Here is a 19,411-nt window from a genome sequence, read left to right as displayed (position 1 = left end):
AAAGAGATTTTTGTTTTTGTTTAACTACAGTCATACAAAGATGTGGTAAAAATAAACTACCAACAACACATTTTTTTTCACACTTATTGTATGATCTAACAAACTGTCAAATTCCTTCAAAGGCATGTTGTGCTGAGCCAGTTTGTTTACATAGTCACATATTCCTCTCTTTCTCTCATGATTCATATGGTTTATTAGCAAGTGATGAACATTTAAGAGAGGAACAACTGAGATCATCTCATTGGAAAGCATTCTACACCTCTAAAGAGAATGTTTACAATTTTATTTTCAGAACTACAACATATGGAACATTCTCAGCATGTACTTCACTGCATGCTACTCTTTGTGTTAGGAAGTGACAAAGAGAACGTGCCAGGGAAGTGCGTTCAATTCTATTCAAATCTTGCTATTCAAGAAGCATCCATCATTCAGCTACGCAGTGCTAAAAGACAGCTTGTCGGCACAGAACGCCTGGGCAATCTGCAGAGGATAGCTTTCACACCTTACATGTTATTGTTGTTGGCAGGCTAATGTATTAAAAAGTATGTAGCACTACGTTTGTTAGATAGATACAGAGCGTTAGGAGGAGGGTCCTCAAAAGGCAGGCGCAGAATGTATATCTATCTATTTTTTTTATAGCTTTTGATCTTTTCTGCTGCATGGCTGTTAAAAATGTCTGTGTAAGGACAAAGTAATGCCACTCTTACGTCAAGTGTTTTGTCTGAGATGTCTTTTTATGTTGGCACACTTTTGTATAGTTATGGTAGTTTGGCTCTATTTAAGGATCTTGCTTTTATGAAGAGCTTCCCGCACTTAGCCCTTAATGAGCCTTGGGTAACGTGCAGACAGATGTAAATACATAGAGGCTAACAGATTGATTCAGAATTGTATATATTACAGCTTTGCCTCAAGTTGCTTAAAACAACCGGGTGATGCTTTTGGAAAGTATGCATCATGTGGATGGGCTATTAACATATTTCACAGGGTAATTCATTGCGAGATGGGCCTCTGTGTGGATTGCAGAAGCCATAGTGGCATGTGGTGGTACGTGAATAGATGGCCGTACATCATGGCAGCAGTGCCTGATGGGTTTGGAACAGGGCTAAATCACTGAGTGTGGTGGAGAGTTCTTGTAACGCTGGGTTTTTCTCATTGTGCTGCACTGCAGACATATCACCCCACCCACATGAAAGAATCAGAAATGATATGAAATTCTTTATCTGACTGTGGAACAATAGAAAAGCACAGAAACACAGAATAACACTGATCTCCATTAAGAGCAATTTTGAAATGGTGGTGTTTCCCAATAGATTTCTCAAGGTTCGATATTTGTCAGTGCTCGGGGTAAACAGCGCAAACATGTTTTGAAACAAGTTGACCAATGTGAGAATACTTCATCATATCAGTGTTACTATCAAAACTGTGGCCTAGCGGTTATGTTATGTGTTCTGACACAGAGAGCCATGGTGCCGAGGGTGACGTGGATTCGGCAAGTGGCAATTCATAGTCCTATGTCACCCCCTTCTGGCCATCACTTCTTGTTTTATGTGTGTTTATCCAGTACAAATGTACAGTTTTAAAAGCTCAACATGGCATAACATTCAGTATAGGAATAAAAGGCACATCTTTTAGTATAAAGAGCCGACCACCTTTCTGATAGAGTTAGAAAGCAACATTTGGTTCACATAACCAAAGATGTGCGTGATTTGGATGTTGCATTTTCACTATAAAATTACATTCAATTGACAGTTGGCTTTAGAGTTGGGATTTGGGTTAGCAGGTAGAGTTTATTTTTCTGCTCAATTTGGAATGCCCAATTCCCAATGCGCTTTAATTCCTCGTTACTCGCATCAATTTGGGTGGTGGAGGACGAATCTCAGTTGCATCCTCATCTGAGACAATCAATCCATACATCTTATCACTTGGCTTGTTGAGTGCGTTAATGCGGAGACCTAGTGGGTGTGGAGGCTCATGCTATTCTCTGCAGCATCCACACACAACTCACCATGCACCACAGAGAGCGAGAACCACATTATAGACACCATGAGGAGGTTAACCCAATGTGACTCTACCCACCCTTGCAACCGGGCCAATTGGTTGCTTATGGTAGCCTGGCTGGAGTCACTCAGCACACCATGGATTCAAATTTGTGACTCCAGGTATGGTAGTCAGCATCTTTACTTGCTGATCTAGCCAGGCCCCCCGGGTTAGCAGATTAATAAAATATGCACTTCTGTTGATAGTGTTACATAATTGAAATCTAAAACAACTCACTTTTGGCACCACTCTGTGGACATTTCACCCAGAACCTGCAGCTCAAATGTGACCATACATCCAAGGGCGTAGATTCGGCTTGAACTTGGGGGTTTGCAACGTGAAACATTAACATGTTTCCATTGATCACGATATAAATATTGTGTGTGTGTGGGGAGGGTGGCTGTACTTGCTTGTTTTGCTCCCCCATCCCGCATCCCCCCCAGATTTTAAGTTAATTAAGCATGATCAGTCGAATGATCAGTCTATACGCACATAGAAAATGGCTGCCTGGAGTTACCAAAATGGCCACTGAGTGACCTACTTTGCCTTAAAAGGAGTTTGTTCTGTAGGGCACTGACTTTTGTTGCAGTCAACAACCCCCTCCCCCTTTCCCCCTCCGAGAGTTTGCTAGCATTGCCATCAAGCTGAAGAGAGGTTTGTTGAATTGATGTGGTATAAATGACAACCCTGACAGAGCATGTCATCCTGGATAGACCTGTTTTCACCCTGAGATGAGGTGTGCTTGGAAAAGTAGTGCTGAGGTTTTCCTAATCAACTAATTTGTGCTGCTTCTTCCTTCCTGCAGGCAGCACAGTGGATTATCAAAGCCCGCAATGCATAAACACAATAGCAATCATGTGCTAGAATGCTTGATAGATTCAGAGCCCTGGGATGTAAATGACTCCAAACTCCACTCATGATTGCAGCATTTCTGTTTTTGTACTCCCCGTGTTCTCAGACGACAGGAATGTTCTCATTTTGCTCAACGATACAGAGCCTTAAAATCAATCTATTTGGTTTAGACCAGCAATAGACTACAATGATAACATGAAAATGAGGAATGTAATTGTCAATGTTTCTAACAATTGCAAAATGGAACTGTGTGCAAAACATGCAAATACAAATCAACTTCACAATAGGCTTATCAAATGTACAACAATGTACATCCAGTCTACAATCTAGTTAAACTAACCATTAAAAACTAACCAAAAATGATTAAAGTACAATTATACAAATATATGAAGCATAACTCATTTTATGAGCAGCTAGACATTGATACAATTAATTTTGACATTAACTAGCAGTAGCAGGCAATAAAAGGCAACCTTTGTGCTAAAATAAATCCATATCAAGTGAAGCATGGACAACAATGTACACAGTGACAAGGATCACTGATTGCTAAGCTTTTGGTTAATTTATCCTAGGCAGTCATGATTGTGCATGTAATTATGTTAGAATCATGCCAGGTGTCCAATAATTCAAATAAAAAAGGAACACACCCAAACGATTGTTATATAGAATAGTAATTTTTTTCTGATTCATGAAATCAGTTCTGATCTTTGTTTTAGATCCTAAAAAAATCTCCAGGGAGGATACTGTAGGATCTTGATAAGATTTAAAAAAAGGTTACAGAGAGGTACTTACAATGGAAGTGAATGAGACCAATCAGTAAATGTAAAGATAATTTCAAAAGTACAGCCACGACATGTAAACAATACTCGTTAACATGATTTTAGTGTTATTAAAATTGCTTACTAACCTTTTCTGTGTAAAGTTACGTTTCACGTAAACCGAAATGTTCCATTTCGTAGGAACTTCAAATGCGTAATTACATTGGGAACAATATACATTCACACCATGCGAACAGTAGCTGCCAAATGTCTACGCCCGTCTACCAAGCATATATCGGTGCACAAATGAGCAAAAGCGTCTGAATAAAACAGAGAGTTTACTCCTGTTCCAACTAAGAGATCCTGGAAAGCAGGAGTTAAACCCTCATCCAGATTATAAAATCTAACAAATGTATGTGGAGAGGACCACCCTGCCTCCATACAAATGCCATCCAAGGATGCACCTCAAGCCAAAGCCCATGAGGATGCCATGCTCCTCATAGAATGGGCTTGAATACCTGAAGGCAAAGACAAACCATGCACTTCATAAGCACTTGAAACTACATCAATAAGCCAATGAGACAGTCTTTGTTTGGACACTGAAACACCCCTGTTGCGGCCAACAAAGCACACAAACAACTGCTCTGACTTACTGGACTGCCTAGTACAGTCAGCATAAACTCGCAGCACCCGAACTCGGCAAAGCATCTGCAAACTTTCAGGCTCCTCCGACTCAAATGGGGGAGGATAGAAAGCCTAAAAATTTATAATCTTCAAGCAGAGGAAATGACCCTTGGAAAATAGCCCAAACAAGGTTTTAACACCACTCTTAAACACCCTGGCACAAAATCCATACATAAGTGATTGATTGACAAATCACCTACCCTTTTAAACCATACCAAGGTTACTAGCAGGGCAATTTTAATAGTCAGAAACTTATCAGACAAGGACTCAAAGGACTCGAGAGTGCCTCTAAAACAACAGATAAATACCATAAGGGAATGCCGATTGGAAGAACAGGTCTAAGCTTGCATACCTCATGCATAAAACTAGAGAAAAGAGAATGTCTACCGACAGAGACACCACTGATAAGCACATACTCAGCCGCTATAGCAGCAACATAGAATTTAAACATTGCCGGGCTTCCCTGGCCCCAAAACGCTCCAAAAAATCCAGCACTGTACCAACAGTGCTGTGAACTGGATCTTGCGCTGTACACGAAGAAGCAAAAATATGCTCCTTGAATGTATGAAGCTTCCTAGTTGATGGAGATCTAGCATTCAGAATGTTATCAACCACAGTGGGGGATAAACCATCATTCAAAGAGTGCCCTGTTGAGGGGCCATACCCATAACTTCCACAAGTCTGACTGGGGGTGCCAAATGCTGCCCTGAGCCTGAAACATCATGTCTGTTCTGACTGGAGTCTCCCAAAGCATTTCATCCAGGAGATAGGTTACACCCAGCCCTAGATCAAATGGCTGAGAATGACATCTCAATGTTGGGCACCCAAAGTCTCAGAGTGTGCAAACTCCAACCAATCATTGAGATAATTAAAATCTCCATATTCGGCACAATCTGAATATGGAAATAAACATCCTTTAAATCTATTAGCACAAACCAGTCCCCCGGCTGCACTTGTGGCATTATTTGTTTCTGCCTCGACATTCTGAATTGTCATTTCATTAGAGAGAAATTCAAACACAAGCTGCCGTCTTTTATTTTTCGGGACCAGAAAAAAATGTCTGTAAAAGCCACATTCTCTCTGAGAAGGGGGAAATCTTCTTATTGCCCCCTTTTCTGAGAGAAAGTGAATTTTGGAACAACCCAATTGATAACTGGTGGAGTGCACCTGAACTGAATTACAAAACCATGCTTTATTGCCCCCTTTTCTGAGAGAAAGTGAATTTTGGAACAACCCAATTGATAACTGGTGGAGTGCACCGGAACTGAATTACAAAACCATGCTTTATCATTTCGAAGTTCCCAGTACAAAATGCCCTACAGCTGCTGCCAAGCTGACAGACGGGCAGGCAGAGGGATTAATGCATGGCTCTTGCCTGCAGTGCAACCTGTAACCACTAGGTGGCACACTTGGCTTTCTTTTGGCCACTGCCCCAGAACTAGCAGTACAGTGGAAGGAAGCCTTCGCTCCTCCAATACTGTGGCTGGTTGAAGAGAATTTGATAATGTTTTAGCATTTATTGTATTTAGGCATAGATAATGAGCACCTTGAAATGTATCTACAGCAGGGATGCTGACAGAATAAACAATTTTCCTGGTATTTGAATGGAGAAAAGAGATGACGTCCTACGTCATCACCCATACAGAACATTTAAAGGGACCACGATCCCTGAACCGTTATGAGGAAAAACGCTAAGAACAAAGTACTGCATTTATCACCAACAATGTATAGAACTAAATTTAACACAAAGGTGAATTATGTATGTCACAGTCACCACACACGTCCCCCCAGAATTCACCGTATCCGCAGAACCAAACTGTCAACGGGGATGTGGGCGTATCAACCGACCACAACGACTGAGCTGTACTGGAGGTTGAGGAGACCTCACTGCAGCCGGTGTCCCGTCATGACCCGGGTGTGGGGCATGGAGTGTAGGAGGTTTAGGAGCAAGGGGTGGAGGCAGAGCATGAGGCCGTCCGTGGCATGGGGGCTGGGCCAGGTCGATGGGCCTGGCCACGTCCAAATGAGCTGGTTTGAGGCGGTCGATAGAAAGTCGCTCCGGTTTGCCGCCTCTGTCCACCACAAAATGTTTGTCCCCCGTCTCCAGAACCCGGAATGGGCCCTCATAGGGCGGACGTAGCGGTCCCCTGTTGGCATCGTGGCGAATGAAAACGTAGTCAGCCGTCTGAAGTCCAGCGGGGATGTGTGACTGAGGGAGGCCGTGACGTGAAGTTGGAACAGGTGCGAAAAGCCTTGCATTGTCCAGTAGAGTAGACCGCTGGAAAGTAGCAGACCAGGGAACAGTGGCACTAGGGACAAACTCCCCCGGTACCCGCAGTGGCTGTCCATAAACAAGCTCCGCGGATGAGGACTGAAGGTCCTCCTTTGGCGCAGTCCTGATGCCCAGCAACATCCATGGGAGCTTGTCGACCCAGTTGCTGTCTTTGAGGCTGGCACGCAGGGCAGCCTTCATTGACCTATGAAAACGTTCACAGAGTCCGTTAGCCTGCGGGTGATATGCGGTCGTGCGGTGGAGTTTCACTCCGAGGCTCTGTGCGACAGCGTCCCACAGCTCAGACGTGAACTGCGCGCCTCGGTCAGAGGATATGTCCGAAGGAGTGCCGAAACGGGCAACCCAGGTGCCAATAAATGCCCGTGTCATCTCGACAGACGCCATTGACGTCAAAGGCACAACCTCGGGCCAGCGGGTGGTCCTGTCAACCATGGTGAACAGATATGTGAAACCGTGAGAGGAGGGCAGAGGACCGACCAGGTCCACGTTTACATGATCAAAACATCTCTCCGGAACCGGGAACAAACCTAACGGGGCTTTAGTGTGGCGGTGGACTTTGGCTCGTTGGCACTCAACACAGATGTTAGCCCAATCCCTAACGTCCTTCTTGAGGCTGTGCCAAACAAACTTAGCTGCAACCAGTCTCTGTGACGCTTTCGAACCTGGGTGGGAGAGACCATGGATGGTGTCAAAAACTTGTCGTCTCCATCCCGAGGGAACGACTGGCCGAGGACTACCTGTGGAGATGTCACACAGGAGCGTGGTGCCGACATCGCCAAAAACCACATCCTCGATCTGCAGACCTGTAGTCGAGGTCCTCAGGAGTTGCACGTCCGGGTCTGTGGCCTGAGTGGCCGCCATGCGGTTGTAATCCAAACCCAGGTGGACTGCCCCCGCCACAACCCGTGATAGGCAGTCAGCCACATGGTTGGTCTTACCAGCAACGTGCTGCAAGTCCGTGGTGAACTCCGAAATGTAGGACAGATGACGTTGCTGGCGGTCGGACCACGGTTCAGCCACCTTGGCCATGGCAAAAGTCAACGGCTTGTGGTCCACAAACGCAGTGAAGTGTCGGCCTTCCAGCTGGGAACGGAAGTGTCGGATGGCGAGGTAGAGACCCAGCAGCTCCCGGTCGAAAGTGCTGTACTTCCGCTCACAGGGGCGCAGCTGACGGCTAAAGAAAGCCAGCGGCTGCCAGGCACCGCCTACCCACTGCTCGTAGACAGCACCAACAGCATAGTCTGAGGCATCCGAGGTGATGGCGATGGGGGCTGTTGGAGAAGGATGCGCCAGCATGGTGGCGTTCGCTAGGGCTGCCTTAGTGGCGGCAAAAGCCCTGTCTCTACTCTCAGTCCAGTCCACAACGTGCTGTGGTTTACCTTTCAAGGCCTCATGCAAAGGCCGCATGAGCAGAGCAGCTCGAGGGATGAAGCGGTGGTAAAAATTCACCATGCCGAGGAACTCTTGCAGGGATTTGACAGTGAGCGGGCGTGGGAACTGTGTGACTGCCTCCACCTTTGATGGGAGAGGGACTGCCCCATCCTTAGTGACTCTGTGTCCAAGGAAGTCAATGGCAGAGAGGCCGAACTGGCACTTGGCGGGGTTGACAATCAATCCATGTTGGCTAAGCCGCTCAAAAAGGGTTTGGAGGTGCGCCAGGTGCTGAGACTTGGACGTGCTCGCTACTAGAATATCATCCAAGTATACAAAAAGAAAAGGCAGGTCCTGCAAAACAGAGTCCATGAGGCATTGAAAAGATTGGGCGGCGTTTTTAAGGCCGAACGGCATGCGCAGGAACTCAAACAGACCAAACAGCGTGATCACCGCCGTTTTGGGGATGTCCAGTGGATGTACCGGCACCTGATGATATCCACGAACAAGTTCCACCTTAGAAAAAATCACCTTGCCAGACAGGTGTGCTGAAAAATCCTGTATGTTCGGGACTGGGTATCGGTCAGGCGCCGTTGCCTCATTAAGGCGCCGGTAGTCGCCACACGGGCGCCAGCTGCCACCAGGTTTGGGGACGATGTGAAGGGGCGATGCCCATGGGCTGTCGGATCGGCGAACTATTCCCAGGCGTTCCATGTTCGCAAACTCAGCCTTTGCAACGGTAAGCTTGGTTGGGTCGAGGCGCCGAGCGCGGGCGTAGACGGGTGGACCAGTGGTGGCGAGATGGTGCTCCACACCATGCTTCACGGCAGATGCAGAGAAAGTGGGCTGAGTGAGGGCTGGGAAACTGGCAAGCAGACGGTGGAAATCATCAGAAGTTGAAAGCATGCTAGACAGCTGTATGGAGTCGGTCCCGCTGAGCGTGCATGTATAAGAGCAAAACGTGACAGCGTCAATCAGACGGCGATGCTTTACATCCACCAACAGTCCATGTGCACACAAAAAATCAGCGCCGAGGAGGGGAACGGCAACCTTTGCGGTAACAAAGTTCCAGCCGAAGTGCTGTCCTCCTAAACATAATTCGATGTACCTCGTTCCATATGTGCGGATGGGGCTACCATTGGCAGCTTCCATAGGGGGGCCGTGGCTGTCGGTCACCATGTCCAAACGAGATGCAGGCAGGACGCTCCTCTGTGCTCCTGTGTCGCACAGAAAACGCCGTCCAGAGATGCTGTCGTGGATGAAAAGCAGCCTGCCTACGCGGCCGACGCTCATGGCCACTACTGAGCGCCGGCCCCGGCGTTTCCCAACCCGCTAAAACTGCATGGTGAGCGACATTTGTTAGCCTTGGTTCCAAACTTAGCATGGTAGAAACACAAGCCTGGAAGTTGTTGAGGGCCAGAAGACAACTGCCGCCGAGAAGTGGTTGCCGCGACGAAGGTGGAGTCGTCACGTGTCACTGAAGCGATGTGCGCAGGAAAAAGCGCATCTGCACAATGTCCGTGACTCACCAGGAAACATTTGTCAGCTTCCTCAGCCAGTCTCCAACAGTCAGTGATTGTGGTGTTGGCTAATGCAGCTCTCACTTGTGAAGGCAGCTGACGCAGGAAAAGCTGGATGAACAGAAAATCGTGTCTGTGCTCTCCCAAAAGATCCAGCATGCGGTCCATGAGCTCGGACGGTTTGCTGTCACCCAGTCCTTGAAGGGAGAAAAGCCTGCCGGCTCTCTCAGTGTCTGACAGTCCGAACGTTTTCAACAGGTGGGCTTTGAGTGCTGCATACTTCTCGTTTTCCGGAGGATTTGTTAGAAGGCTCACCACTCTGGATGCCGTTGAATTACCAAGAGCCGACACTATGTAGTAGTATTTTGTTGTATCTGCGGTGATCTCATACAGCGCGAACTGCGCTTCAGTCTGTGCGAACCATGCCGATGCGGACGATTCCCAGAATTCGGGGAGTTTGAGGGTGACAGCGTTCGCAGTCATGGTCGTGTTGTGTCACTGGATACGTCCAGCAGACTAATGTCGGGGTCACCAGTGTGGAAATTGCAGTAACTTGCAAGAGACAACTTCGCACTTTGAGCACACAAATACGTGTGTCGTTTATTTAGTAAGAAAAAACACCAGAAAAACAAATGGCGCCGACAAGCGTCCTACGACATCACCCATACAGAACATTTAAAGGGACCACGATCCCTGAACAGTTATGAGGAAAAACGCTACGAACAAAGTACTGCATTTATCACCAACAATGTATAGAACTAAATTTAACACAAAGGTGAATTATATATGTCACAGTCACTAAACAAGCATACTTTATGGAGGGACAACATGTGGTGCTTATGTTCACTGTGTGTTTTTGTGTACACTTGTTCCCGATGAACATAGAATTCAGTTAAGCATGTCTCAAAACCTTTGGTCATGGTGACAGAGGCTGAATTCAGTCAGGCAGTTATAAAAAATGGTCAATCTGAATGTATTTAGAGCAGAGGATGTCAGAGAAAATCTTCCCTAGCATAGAATGGGGAAGAATGTGTGAACATGGAGGGAAATTGAGAGCAAGCAGGCTCGCTACAACATGCCAGCATTATTATGGGGGGACAACGTGTGGTGTTTTTGTTCACTGTGTGTTTTGTGTACACTTTTGCTCGATGAACAAGATCAAGACCCTTGGTCATGGAGTCAGAGGCTGAATTCGGGAAGTGTTTTCTTTGTTTTTTTTTTATGTTCGCTCCCCAGCTAGCTGCGGGGGAAAACTGAATCATATACTGATTGTCAGACGTTCGATGCTCATACAAAGGCAAACTCATTCCAATACTGACCGAAGGGCAAAACAGGAGAGAAACTGATACGTTAATATTGTCCAATTTCTTCACTGGATGGGGGCTCATCCTTCGTTGCTCAACAAGCCTGTCAGGCTCATGTGTAGACCTACATATTTATAGCATACGTTGAGATAAATTACACATGCCCTGTGACTATTGGTCATGGAGGCAGAGGCAAAACTCAAGATGAATATATTGTGCGTGGTCTGCTGTAAGGATCATCTCCTGGGTTGTTATGATATCTAAAACCTGTCTCTAATTATAGTGATGGCAGAGGGAGACCTCAAAAGGCATGCCAGAGCATCGAGATGACAGAGTGACAGGAAAAGCATGACAGCCAGAAGAGAGAGAGTGTGTTTATGGTTTTAGTGAACTACATTTGTGTTATAGATGGGTAATGTCCATTAAGTGTCAGCTAAATAGCCAGTAAAAGACACCGACCTGTGAACTGTTCTCATTGACACCAGACTCCTCCATTGCAAAGAACTTGACCTTGTCACAGTGGTGCCGAAAACCCAGCTTTGGAGGAGAACGGCATTACGGAGTCCTCACCGTTGGGTGAATTTTTCAAGACCTTCGCCAGCATCCAACAAAACCAGCATCAAGCCCTCATGGAGGTACACCTGGAGCAGGAAAAGCGTTTCCAAATCCTGCTCCAGGCACAAACAGAGGACCAGCAGGTGACCTGATTGCCAGAGAGGGGGCTGGTGCTGTGACCCCCCCAGAGCCCACCCCACCTGAGGTATGCAAGTGGCCTCCTGACCAGTGGGCGGCCCACTTATTGCCCTTACTCTCCGGGGAGGTGCAGCTAGTGCCACAGCAACTTCCCGTCACCATCCTCATTAACTACCATCATCTGAAGAAAGTCATCCAGCAGCGGGTTGGTTGTAGCCCCAAGCAAAGTCGTCAACTCTTCAGATCCCTGAGCTTTGGGAAGCACGGCCACCCGTTCGCTTTTGCTCAACAGCTCTGGTGGAGCTGGTAGAGGGAACCCGTGGAACCATGGATGTCATCTGGTTGTATTGGAGCAGTTCAGCTCCCAGCTTCCTCGAGGAATATCCAAGTGGGTCCAATGCCACCACCTGGTGTCACTGGAAGAGGCTGTTCAGCTGAAAGAGGACTATTTGGCTGCGTTTCCAGGAGGCAACTAAGCAGGATCTTTTTTTCTCTCTCTCTTCTCTCTCTCCTCTCTCTTCACCCCCTGTGTCTCACCCCCTCCCACCCCCACCCCTCCCAGTTCCACCATGTTCTGGGTCCCCGGAAGTGCGGGTTCCGCCCAAACCCCTCCCCTTCTCTGTCCGTCCTACTCCCTCTGTCTCCCTAAGCTCACCTGGTTGGCGAGGTTGGCGAGATCGCCCCCATGAGTGTGGTGGGGAAGCCTGGGCTAGTCTGTCAGAGGTGTGGGAAGGCTGGGCACTGCCAGGATCGATGTCCAGTGAAGGAGGTAGGGATCTAGATCCCTGGCGCTCCACAAGATGCCCCAGATCGGGCAGGGGTGTATCAGATTCCGGTAAGAGTAAAAGGGAATAGACATCAAGCTTTGGTGGATATGGGTTTTTCTCAAAGCATTTTGGTGCAAGGTGGGGCATTGGTTAAGAATAAATGGGTGAGGGTGAGGTGTGCGCATGGTGACATTTACAAGTATCCAGTGGTTACCACTGAGATACAATTCAAGGGAAAAATGCATAAAGTCGAGGCAGTGGTTAATTCCCGCCTCACCCATCCACTGATTCTGGGAACCAATTGGCCTGGTTTTGAAAATGTGTTGAGGTTAATGTGTGTCGATGGTTCCTGCAAAGTGGTGCCATGGTGTGTGATGTGAAATGTCACTTGGTGAATCCACCGGCCACCCCAAAAGCGCCATTGCGCCCAATGCCGTTGATTGAGGTCCCCTTTGAGAGAATTGCCATGATTTTGTATTAGTTCTAGTGGACTATGCAACATGTTGAACATTTGCATATTTTAAAGTACATAGTTAGAACAGTGTCTTTAAACTTTCATCTATGCATTGTTCCTTTTCCAAACCTCTTTAAAAATACTCTTGGCATAGGACATAGAGACCAAACATGATATTTAAAGATGAATATGATGCATGCATTAATTTATGCCACCATAGTTCAATTTGTGTGAACTATTGTGCTAATTAAACAACTGCAATTTACATAAACAGTTCTGTGACCAAACATGGAGTGAATGTGTGCTGTTGGTATCCATGTTAAGAGTAAAATTTGTGTGTAATGATTTCTCTTTGTGGCTTCTTTGTTGCAGTTTTTTTCCACATGGAAAGTTAATGCTGCTTTGAGTGGTCTGAAGAATTGTTATGGTCCTTCTAACCTGTGGTCTTAAGGCAAGCCTTAGGATGGGGTGTTTGAGATGTTGCTAAAAAACCACTCAAGGACCAATGAGAAGTCTTTTCCAATGTGTTGGAAGGTCTGGGGCCTTACTTGCCGAAGTTTCTGGTAGTTGTCAGAGCACCTTTTCTGATGGCTGTGCTTGGAATTTATTTGTGAAGGTCCTGCTACTATCCAATCAAAATAGAGCCACTCCTCTTTGCTTTGACAGTTAGTTAGAGGCTCTGCCACAAACTGGCTCCTGGAATGTCATCTGGTCCAATTGTTCACCACACCTCAAAGAGGGAGAGCCGAGAATTAAGCGTTTTGTGTCTCATAGTCTCACAGTGAGTGAAATCTGACCCACCAAGTGGCACTTCTGAGTGGGCTTGACATCTGTGTGCCACTGGCTGTATGCCGCAGTATATATGCCTGATAATGTGCACAAAGGAGGCAGAGCTCAAAGCACTGTCTGCCAATTAACATTTATGTGATTCTAAAGAGCTTTCATAATAATTAATTAATAATTATTACATTTATATTGCACTTAAAGAACTTTACATAGTATAGGGGGAAATCATCTCAACCACCACCAGTGTGCAGCAATCACCTGGATGATGCGACAGCAGCCATAGTGTACCAGATTGCTCACCACACACTAGCTATTGGTGGAGAGGAGAGTAGAGTTATGTAGCCAATTCAGGAATGGAGATTATAAGGAGGCCATAATAGATAAGGGCTAATGGGGGAATTTTGGCCAGGACACCAAGGTTATACCCCTCTGGGGTCAACGGACATGCCGGTGCGTCCTGCTGGATATTTTCATCATTACAGCAGAAACAACTTAAAATACTCCGTCATTTTTGGGTATACAGATAAGTATAAGACATAATTAGAAACAATAAAGGGTTCTTTTATTTGTGTACACTCACAATAACAACAAAATATTGTGCTTTTGTAAAATAAAGAAAATAAAAAGGGTGAGCTTTCAGTTGTCTCCATGTTCACAAGCATATTTCTGAAACACATCACAAAAATGAACTGAAACTCAGCGAATAATTCACAAACATGAAACATATGACTAAAGACAGCTTAAAATTTCTACTTTTAAATAAAACAATTAAAATGTAAATAAATATTCTCCTGCAATGTAATCTGTATGAAACAAAGCGATGTACAGTTTTTACTGGCTTAGCTCATTAAATGTGTTCACACCTACCAGCAGAGTGCGGCATTCATACGCTAATGTGCTGAGACGATCAATGCAAATGGTGCACGCCCCGGACGGTGAGGTTTAATGTAAACACAACACAACTCAACTTTTCTGCGTGTTTGTAACGATACACAGGCGATGAATTTCCTGGATATTAAGGAAGAGTAAACATTTTCCTCATAAGAAGAGCGGGACTCCGATGAACATTTGTATTTTGAAGAGAGACTTGATTCAGCCGAGGATACAATTTCGGATGAGTAAGTCATTTAGTTTTCATTAGTTGACATGCTATTTTATATAAACATGTACATATTTTACTAGTGGGACTGTTTCCAGACTTGCCAGCCAGGATTCAGAGTATTGACATTTGAAATATGACTTCTAATAAGCAAGTTTTAGTTACATGTAAATGCTGTTTCGGCTAAAGCAGGTATTTAAATTGTATGCTTTATGATATAAATATGATTTAAAAATAATATGAATGTTTAGATTATATTTTAACTAGTGTTTATGCTGCCTCATTATCATCAACAAAGCTTGTGCTTGCAAATATGTGTTCAGGTTAAATTAGAAAAACACACTTTAAATATGCCCATATTAGAAAATCATCATATTATAATGATATCTGAAGGATCATGTGACACTGAAGACTGCAGTAATGATGCTGAAAATTCAGCTTTGATCACAAATTGCATTTTACAATATATTCAAATAGAAAACTGTTCTTTTAAATTGTAAAATGAGTTCACACAATGTTTTTACTGTATTTTGGTTCAAATAAATGCAGTCTTGTTGAGCAGAAGAGACTTCTTTTAAACGGTAGTGTAGGTATAAAATTAAGTAAAGTCTTTATGTAAAGAAAATGTATCGTCAGATTATTTATTTTAACTTAAAACTTGATTTTGATCATTAAGTCTCAACACATTCATTCTCTTTCTGTCACATTCCTCATTTATAGGCCATGGGGATGGTCTTTGTCTCTCACGTGTGAATTACAATCCATATTCTTGATCATTCACACCTCCTCGCATATAACCTTTCAACACTAAAATTGTCTAACAAAAGTTAAATTACTATATTGTTTTGTATGAATGAGTGATCAGGATGGTTCAGGAGAACCAGCGACCTTCTGATTAACAGCCCTGTGCTTTAGCCACTACATCACCATCACTCCATACCCCTACTCTTTTGAAGAAGTCCCCTGGGATTTTGAATGACCACAGAGAGTCAGGAACTTTAATGTCTAATCCGAAAGTCACTATTCTGTGGCATTAGGACCCACACAGTCGCCCCCCCCCCCCAGATACTGAGATTCTGAATGCAAATTCACAAAATCATCACGTCACACACATACATTACAAAATATGCATGATTTTATACAATCACTAAACAAGAACAGTCAAATATGAAAGATCCATTCATTGAAACATCAGGTATACACTGTCATTAATCAATGTTAGTGTTCACACTTGGAATTTATGTTGATGTCCTATGCCAAAGAATATACAGTATATCATCAATGGAATGTTTAATTATAATTTGAGGAATCGATAGGTCTAGTTCTTCATTCAGATAATTCAGGGCTAGTGCATTGAGTGTGTAGATCCAAAAATCTTCATGTTTTAACAATTCATTATTTTTCACATTTATTTGATTTTATTTTCCTCCAATTTGGAAAGCCCTTAATAGGTCCTCATGGTGGCACAGTTACGCACCACAATCCGGGTGGCAGAGGACAAGTCTAAGTTGCCTCCACTTTTGATGCAGTCAATCCGCTCATCTTATCACATGGCTCGCTATGCATGATACTGTGGAGGCTAACAGCATGGGAGGCTCATGCTACTCTCTGCGATCCATGCACAACTTACCACGCACCCCAATGAGAGCGAGAACCCCTAATCGTGACCACAAGGAGGTTACCCCATGTGACTCTACCCTTCCTAACAACCGGGCCAATGTGGTTTCTTAGGAGACCTGGCTGGAGTCACTCAGCATGCCCTGGATTCTAAATAGTGACTCCAGGGGTGATAGTCAGCATCAATACTCACTGAGCTACCCAGGCCCCCAACAATTCAATATTTAAATTGCCTTCTCTATGAGATCTTTCTACTGGAGACATTATAATATCTTATTTTATATCTATAATATCCTTTGCATCTAATAGTTCACTTATGTTCATTAATCCTACATTTTAGTTGTTGTAGTGATTTACTGATATACATTTTTTGGCAAAGGCATCTTAACATTTAAATTGCATTGAGTTGTACAGGTTATCAATGACTTGATCTTTTGACATTTGTTTGTAAAAGGACATATAAACTCTTTACATTTTATTACGTTTTGGCAGGCAGCACAATTTCTACATGGAAATGGCATGTATAAATGCAATTTTTTCTTTCTTTTCAGAACATCTGAACTGATTATCATATCTGATAAATGATGTGCTCTTTTATAATAACATTTCAAAATGTGAACACTAACATTGATTAATGACGGTATATGCCTGATCTTGCAATGAGTGGATCTTTCACTGTTCTTGTTTAGTGATTGTTTAAAATCATGTATATGTTGCAATGCTTGTGTGTAATGTGGTGATTTTGTAAATTTTTATTCAGAAGTATCTGACTCTGTAAATTGTATTGAGATTTAATTATGTGTCTTTTATTGTTAACCCTTGGTGATCATTTAACTGATTCAATCTTGTGACAAATCATTATTAAATACGTAAAGTCATGTGATGAATCACATGAGATGTGGTTTGTATATAAAAAGAGGGTGAATATGATGACTGAATATGAACGTCTGTATCTATTTCCCCTTTAAAAGTCATGGAATAATAACATTAACAGTTTACTATCGGAGTGCGAATCATCTCTTCATTATATGGTTAACATTTACTATGAACATTAATGATTACCGTCTACTACTCATGCAAACAGTGCTTTCATTCTCCTGCCAGAACACTGTGGAAGACAGCAAGATCACCTAAGGCCCACACTTGTTTTCATGTCTATTTGAGTCAAGTGTACCAGGTCTAAATCCTCTTTGAAAGCCTTGTGAAGAGTAAGGGCTGGTCTAGCTCTTGTCCCTGACTCCCTGGACTGACCTTTCTCAGGTGAGCAAGGTCACATGGGGCTTGGTTTGCTTACCACCTTCCCTTTAGCTATGAGCAGAAAACAGACACATGTGCTTTGCCACATTACATCCATGTGTAAAGTCATTGCATCCACTGCTCAACCTAACCAGACTTAAGTTGTGCTTGGCAGCATGGGTGTCACTTTGTTTTTAAAAAGTGGTTTAGATGGTGTTGGTTGTGACTTTAAATTTATAATATTGTAAACAAAAATTCAATAGTAGATTGAATGGCCTTTTTCTACAAGTTCTCTTTACACAGTGACTTGTTGATACAATCTTTATTCTCGACCAATTTAAGTGCTTAAAAATGTATATGAAACATTGACATCAAGCATTTAAAATGGGTACTGCTGTCCAAATTCAAAATATTGGAGAGAGTTGTCACCTCCGCCCCCTCCTCCCCAGACTCGGAGCACACGAGGGTTGCCAGGATGAGGACACGCAACAGGAACGAGCAAACTGACAATGGCAAGCATCAAGCATTACATTGTAAGTTGATCAGCTAATGTATACATTTGAAATGTTTTTATTGTTTGCAAATTATAAGGGGGATTTTTTATAACTCTGTCAATTTTAGTTAGATGTATTGTTGGCTTCCATGGCTGCAGTGTGCTGTGTTTGCCCACTAACTTGTTTCAAATCTGTCAACCCAGGGTGTCGAAAAACTATTGGGAAATGGGCAGTGGGCAGGATCACACAGGCCAAAACACAAACAGAAATTCTGGCCCATAACAGACATTTCAAAGTAGAATATACTGGCTGTAGCATTGTTTTCAGAGAAGCCAGTATTTCAACTTAGCATGTTTCCTAAATCTCTGATAACATATTTTGATAATTGAATGTTTTAGCACAGCAAATATATTACATATTGCACCTTTAAATTACAATTTATATTTTACACTGTCATTAATCAGTGGCGGGCCATGCATTAAAAATCTAGGCCTTCAGTGTGATTCATGCCATTAAGAATAAACGGTTTTACAATGAATAAGACACCCTATGCCTTTGGGGATCATACATTATGTCGCAGCTAACTAATAGTACCAATTGACATTTTAAAAACACGTCCACGCACGAAAGCCAGAACTTGAAAAGACACTTAATGCTCAAGCAAGCCTAATTTGAACTGCAGCATGACTGGTTTGTGAAATGAACGTCTCCTGAACAGACATTCAAAAATCATAATTTTTCATATGAATTTAACAAGGAGGTCTATAATACCTGGAAAAATCTATCTAATAATATTTGCGATTTAAATGTTGCTTGCAATAAATTTCGTTTTGTCATTGTACAAATTATGCTGCGTTCCATTCAAGTTGGATGTGGGATAATCCCACTTGATATCTCTTCGACCATAAATGCATTACATTCCACGATATTCTGAACTGCAATGCTCGCGTAAGCTTAGCAGGGGTTTGTCTCTCATTAGAGATGTCTCCTAGCAACCCAAATGATAAACAATGCTGCAGCTAGCATTTATGCTTCAGGTGTACAATTATCAAAAGAGATTATAATGTTTTATACACCTGTTTCTGCAGGTGTTTGTTAAACAAGCTTTAATATCATGTAATATGGAAACAAACTCATTTATCGATATTATCAATAAAGTGAATGTTTATCACTTACTTTGTGTATCTCCCGAGTGTCAACATATCTGTGTGACATCATACACCAGCATCTCGGCGTAATCGGAGCTGAGAAATTCTGCATGAGCCTACAAGTTGTAATTCAGACTTCAAGATGCTTTCCATTGCACTTTTCCTATTAGGAGGTTGTAAAATCTGACTTTCCGGGTTGAATGGAACACATCACTACTTTTCAAAACTTGATCTGACTCTGAGTTTTGAAGCAGCCTAATTTACACTTAGAAAACTCCTGATGTTGCCATAACAATGC

General features: G+C 43.5%; 1 protein-coding gene across 1 annotated transcript; it reads right to left on the bottom strand.

The window, feature by feature from the left end:
• Positions 1 to 6,150: 6,150 nt before the first annotated feature.
• LOC127648102 (uncharacterized protein K02A2.6-like) lies at positions 6,151 to 9,288 on the bottom strand. Its single transcript, XM_052132709.1, has 2 exons — positions 8,233 to 9,288; positions 6,151 to 8,166 (listed from the first exon to the last, which is right to left on the bottom strand). Exons 1-2 carry the CDS (start codon positions 9,286 to 9,288, stop codon positions 6,151 to 6,153), a joined length of 3,072 nt encoding a protein of 1,023 aa, XP_051988669.1.
• Positions 9,289 to 19,411: the final 10,123 nt, after the last annotated feature.

This window comes from Xyrauchen texanus, chromosome 8 (assembly GCF_025860055.1).
Source record: "Xyrauchen texanus isolate HMW12.3.18 chromosome 8, RBS_HiC_50CHRs, whole genome shotgun sequence".
In the NCBI taxonomy this organism is placed as follows: Eukaryota; Metazoa; Chordata; class Actinopteri; order Cypriniformes; family Catostomidae; genus Xyrauchen; species Xyrauchen texanus.
Note: the sequence above shows the minus strand (reverse complement) of the source record. Positions and strands in the feature narration are given on the sequence as shown.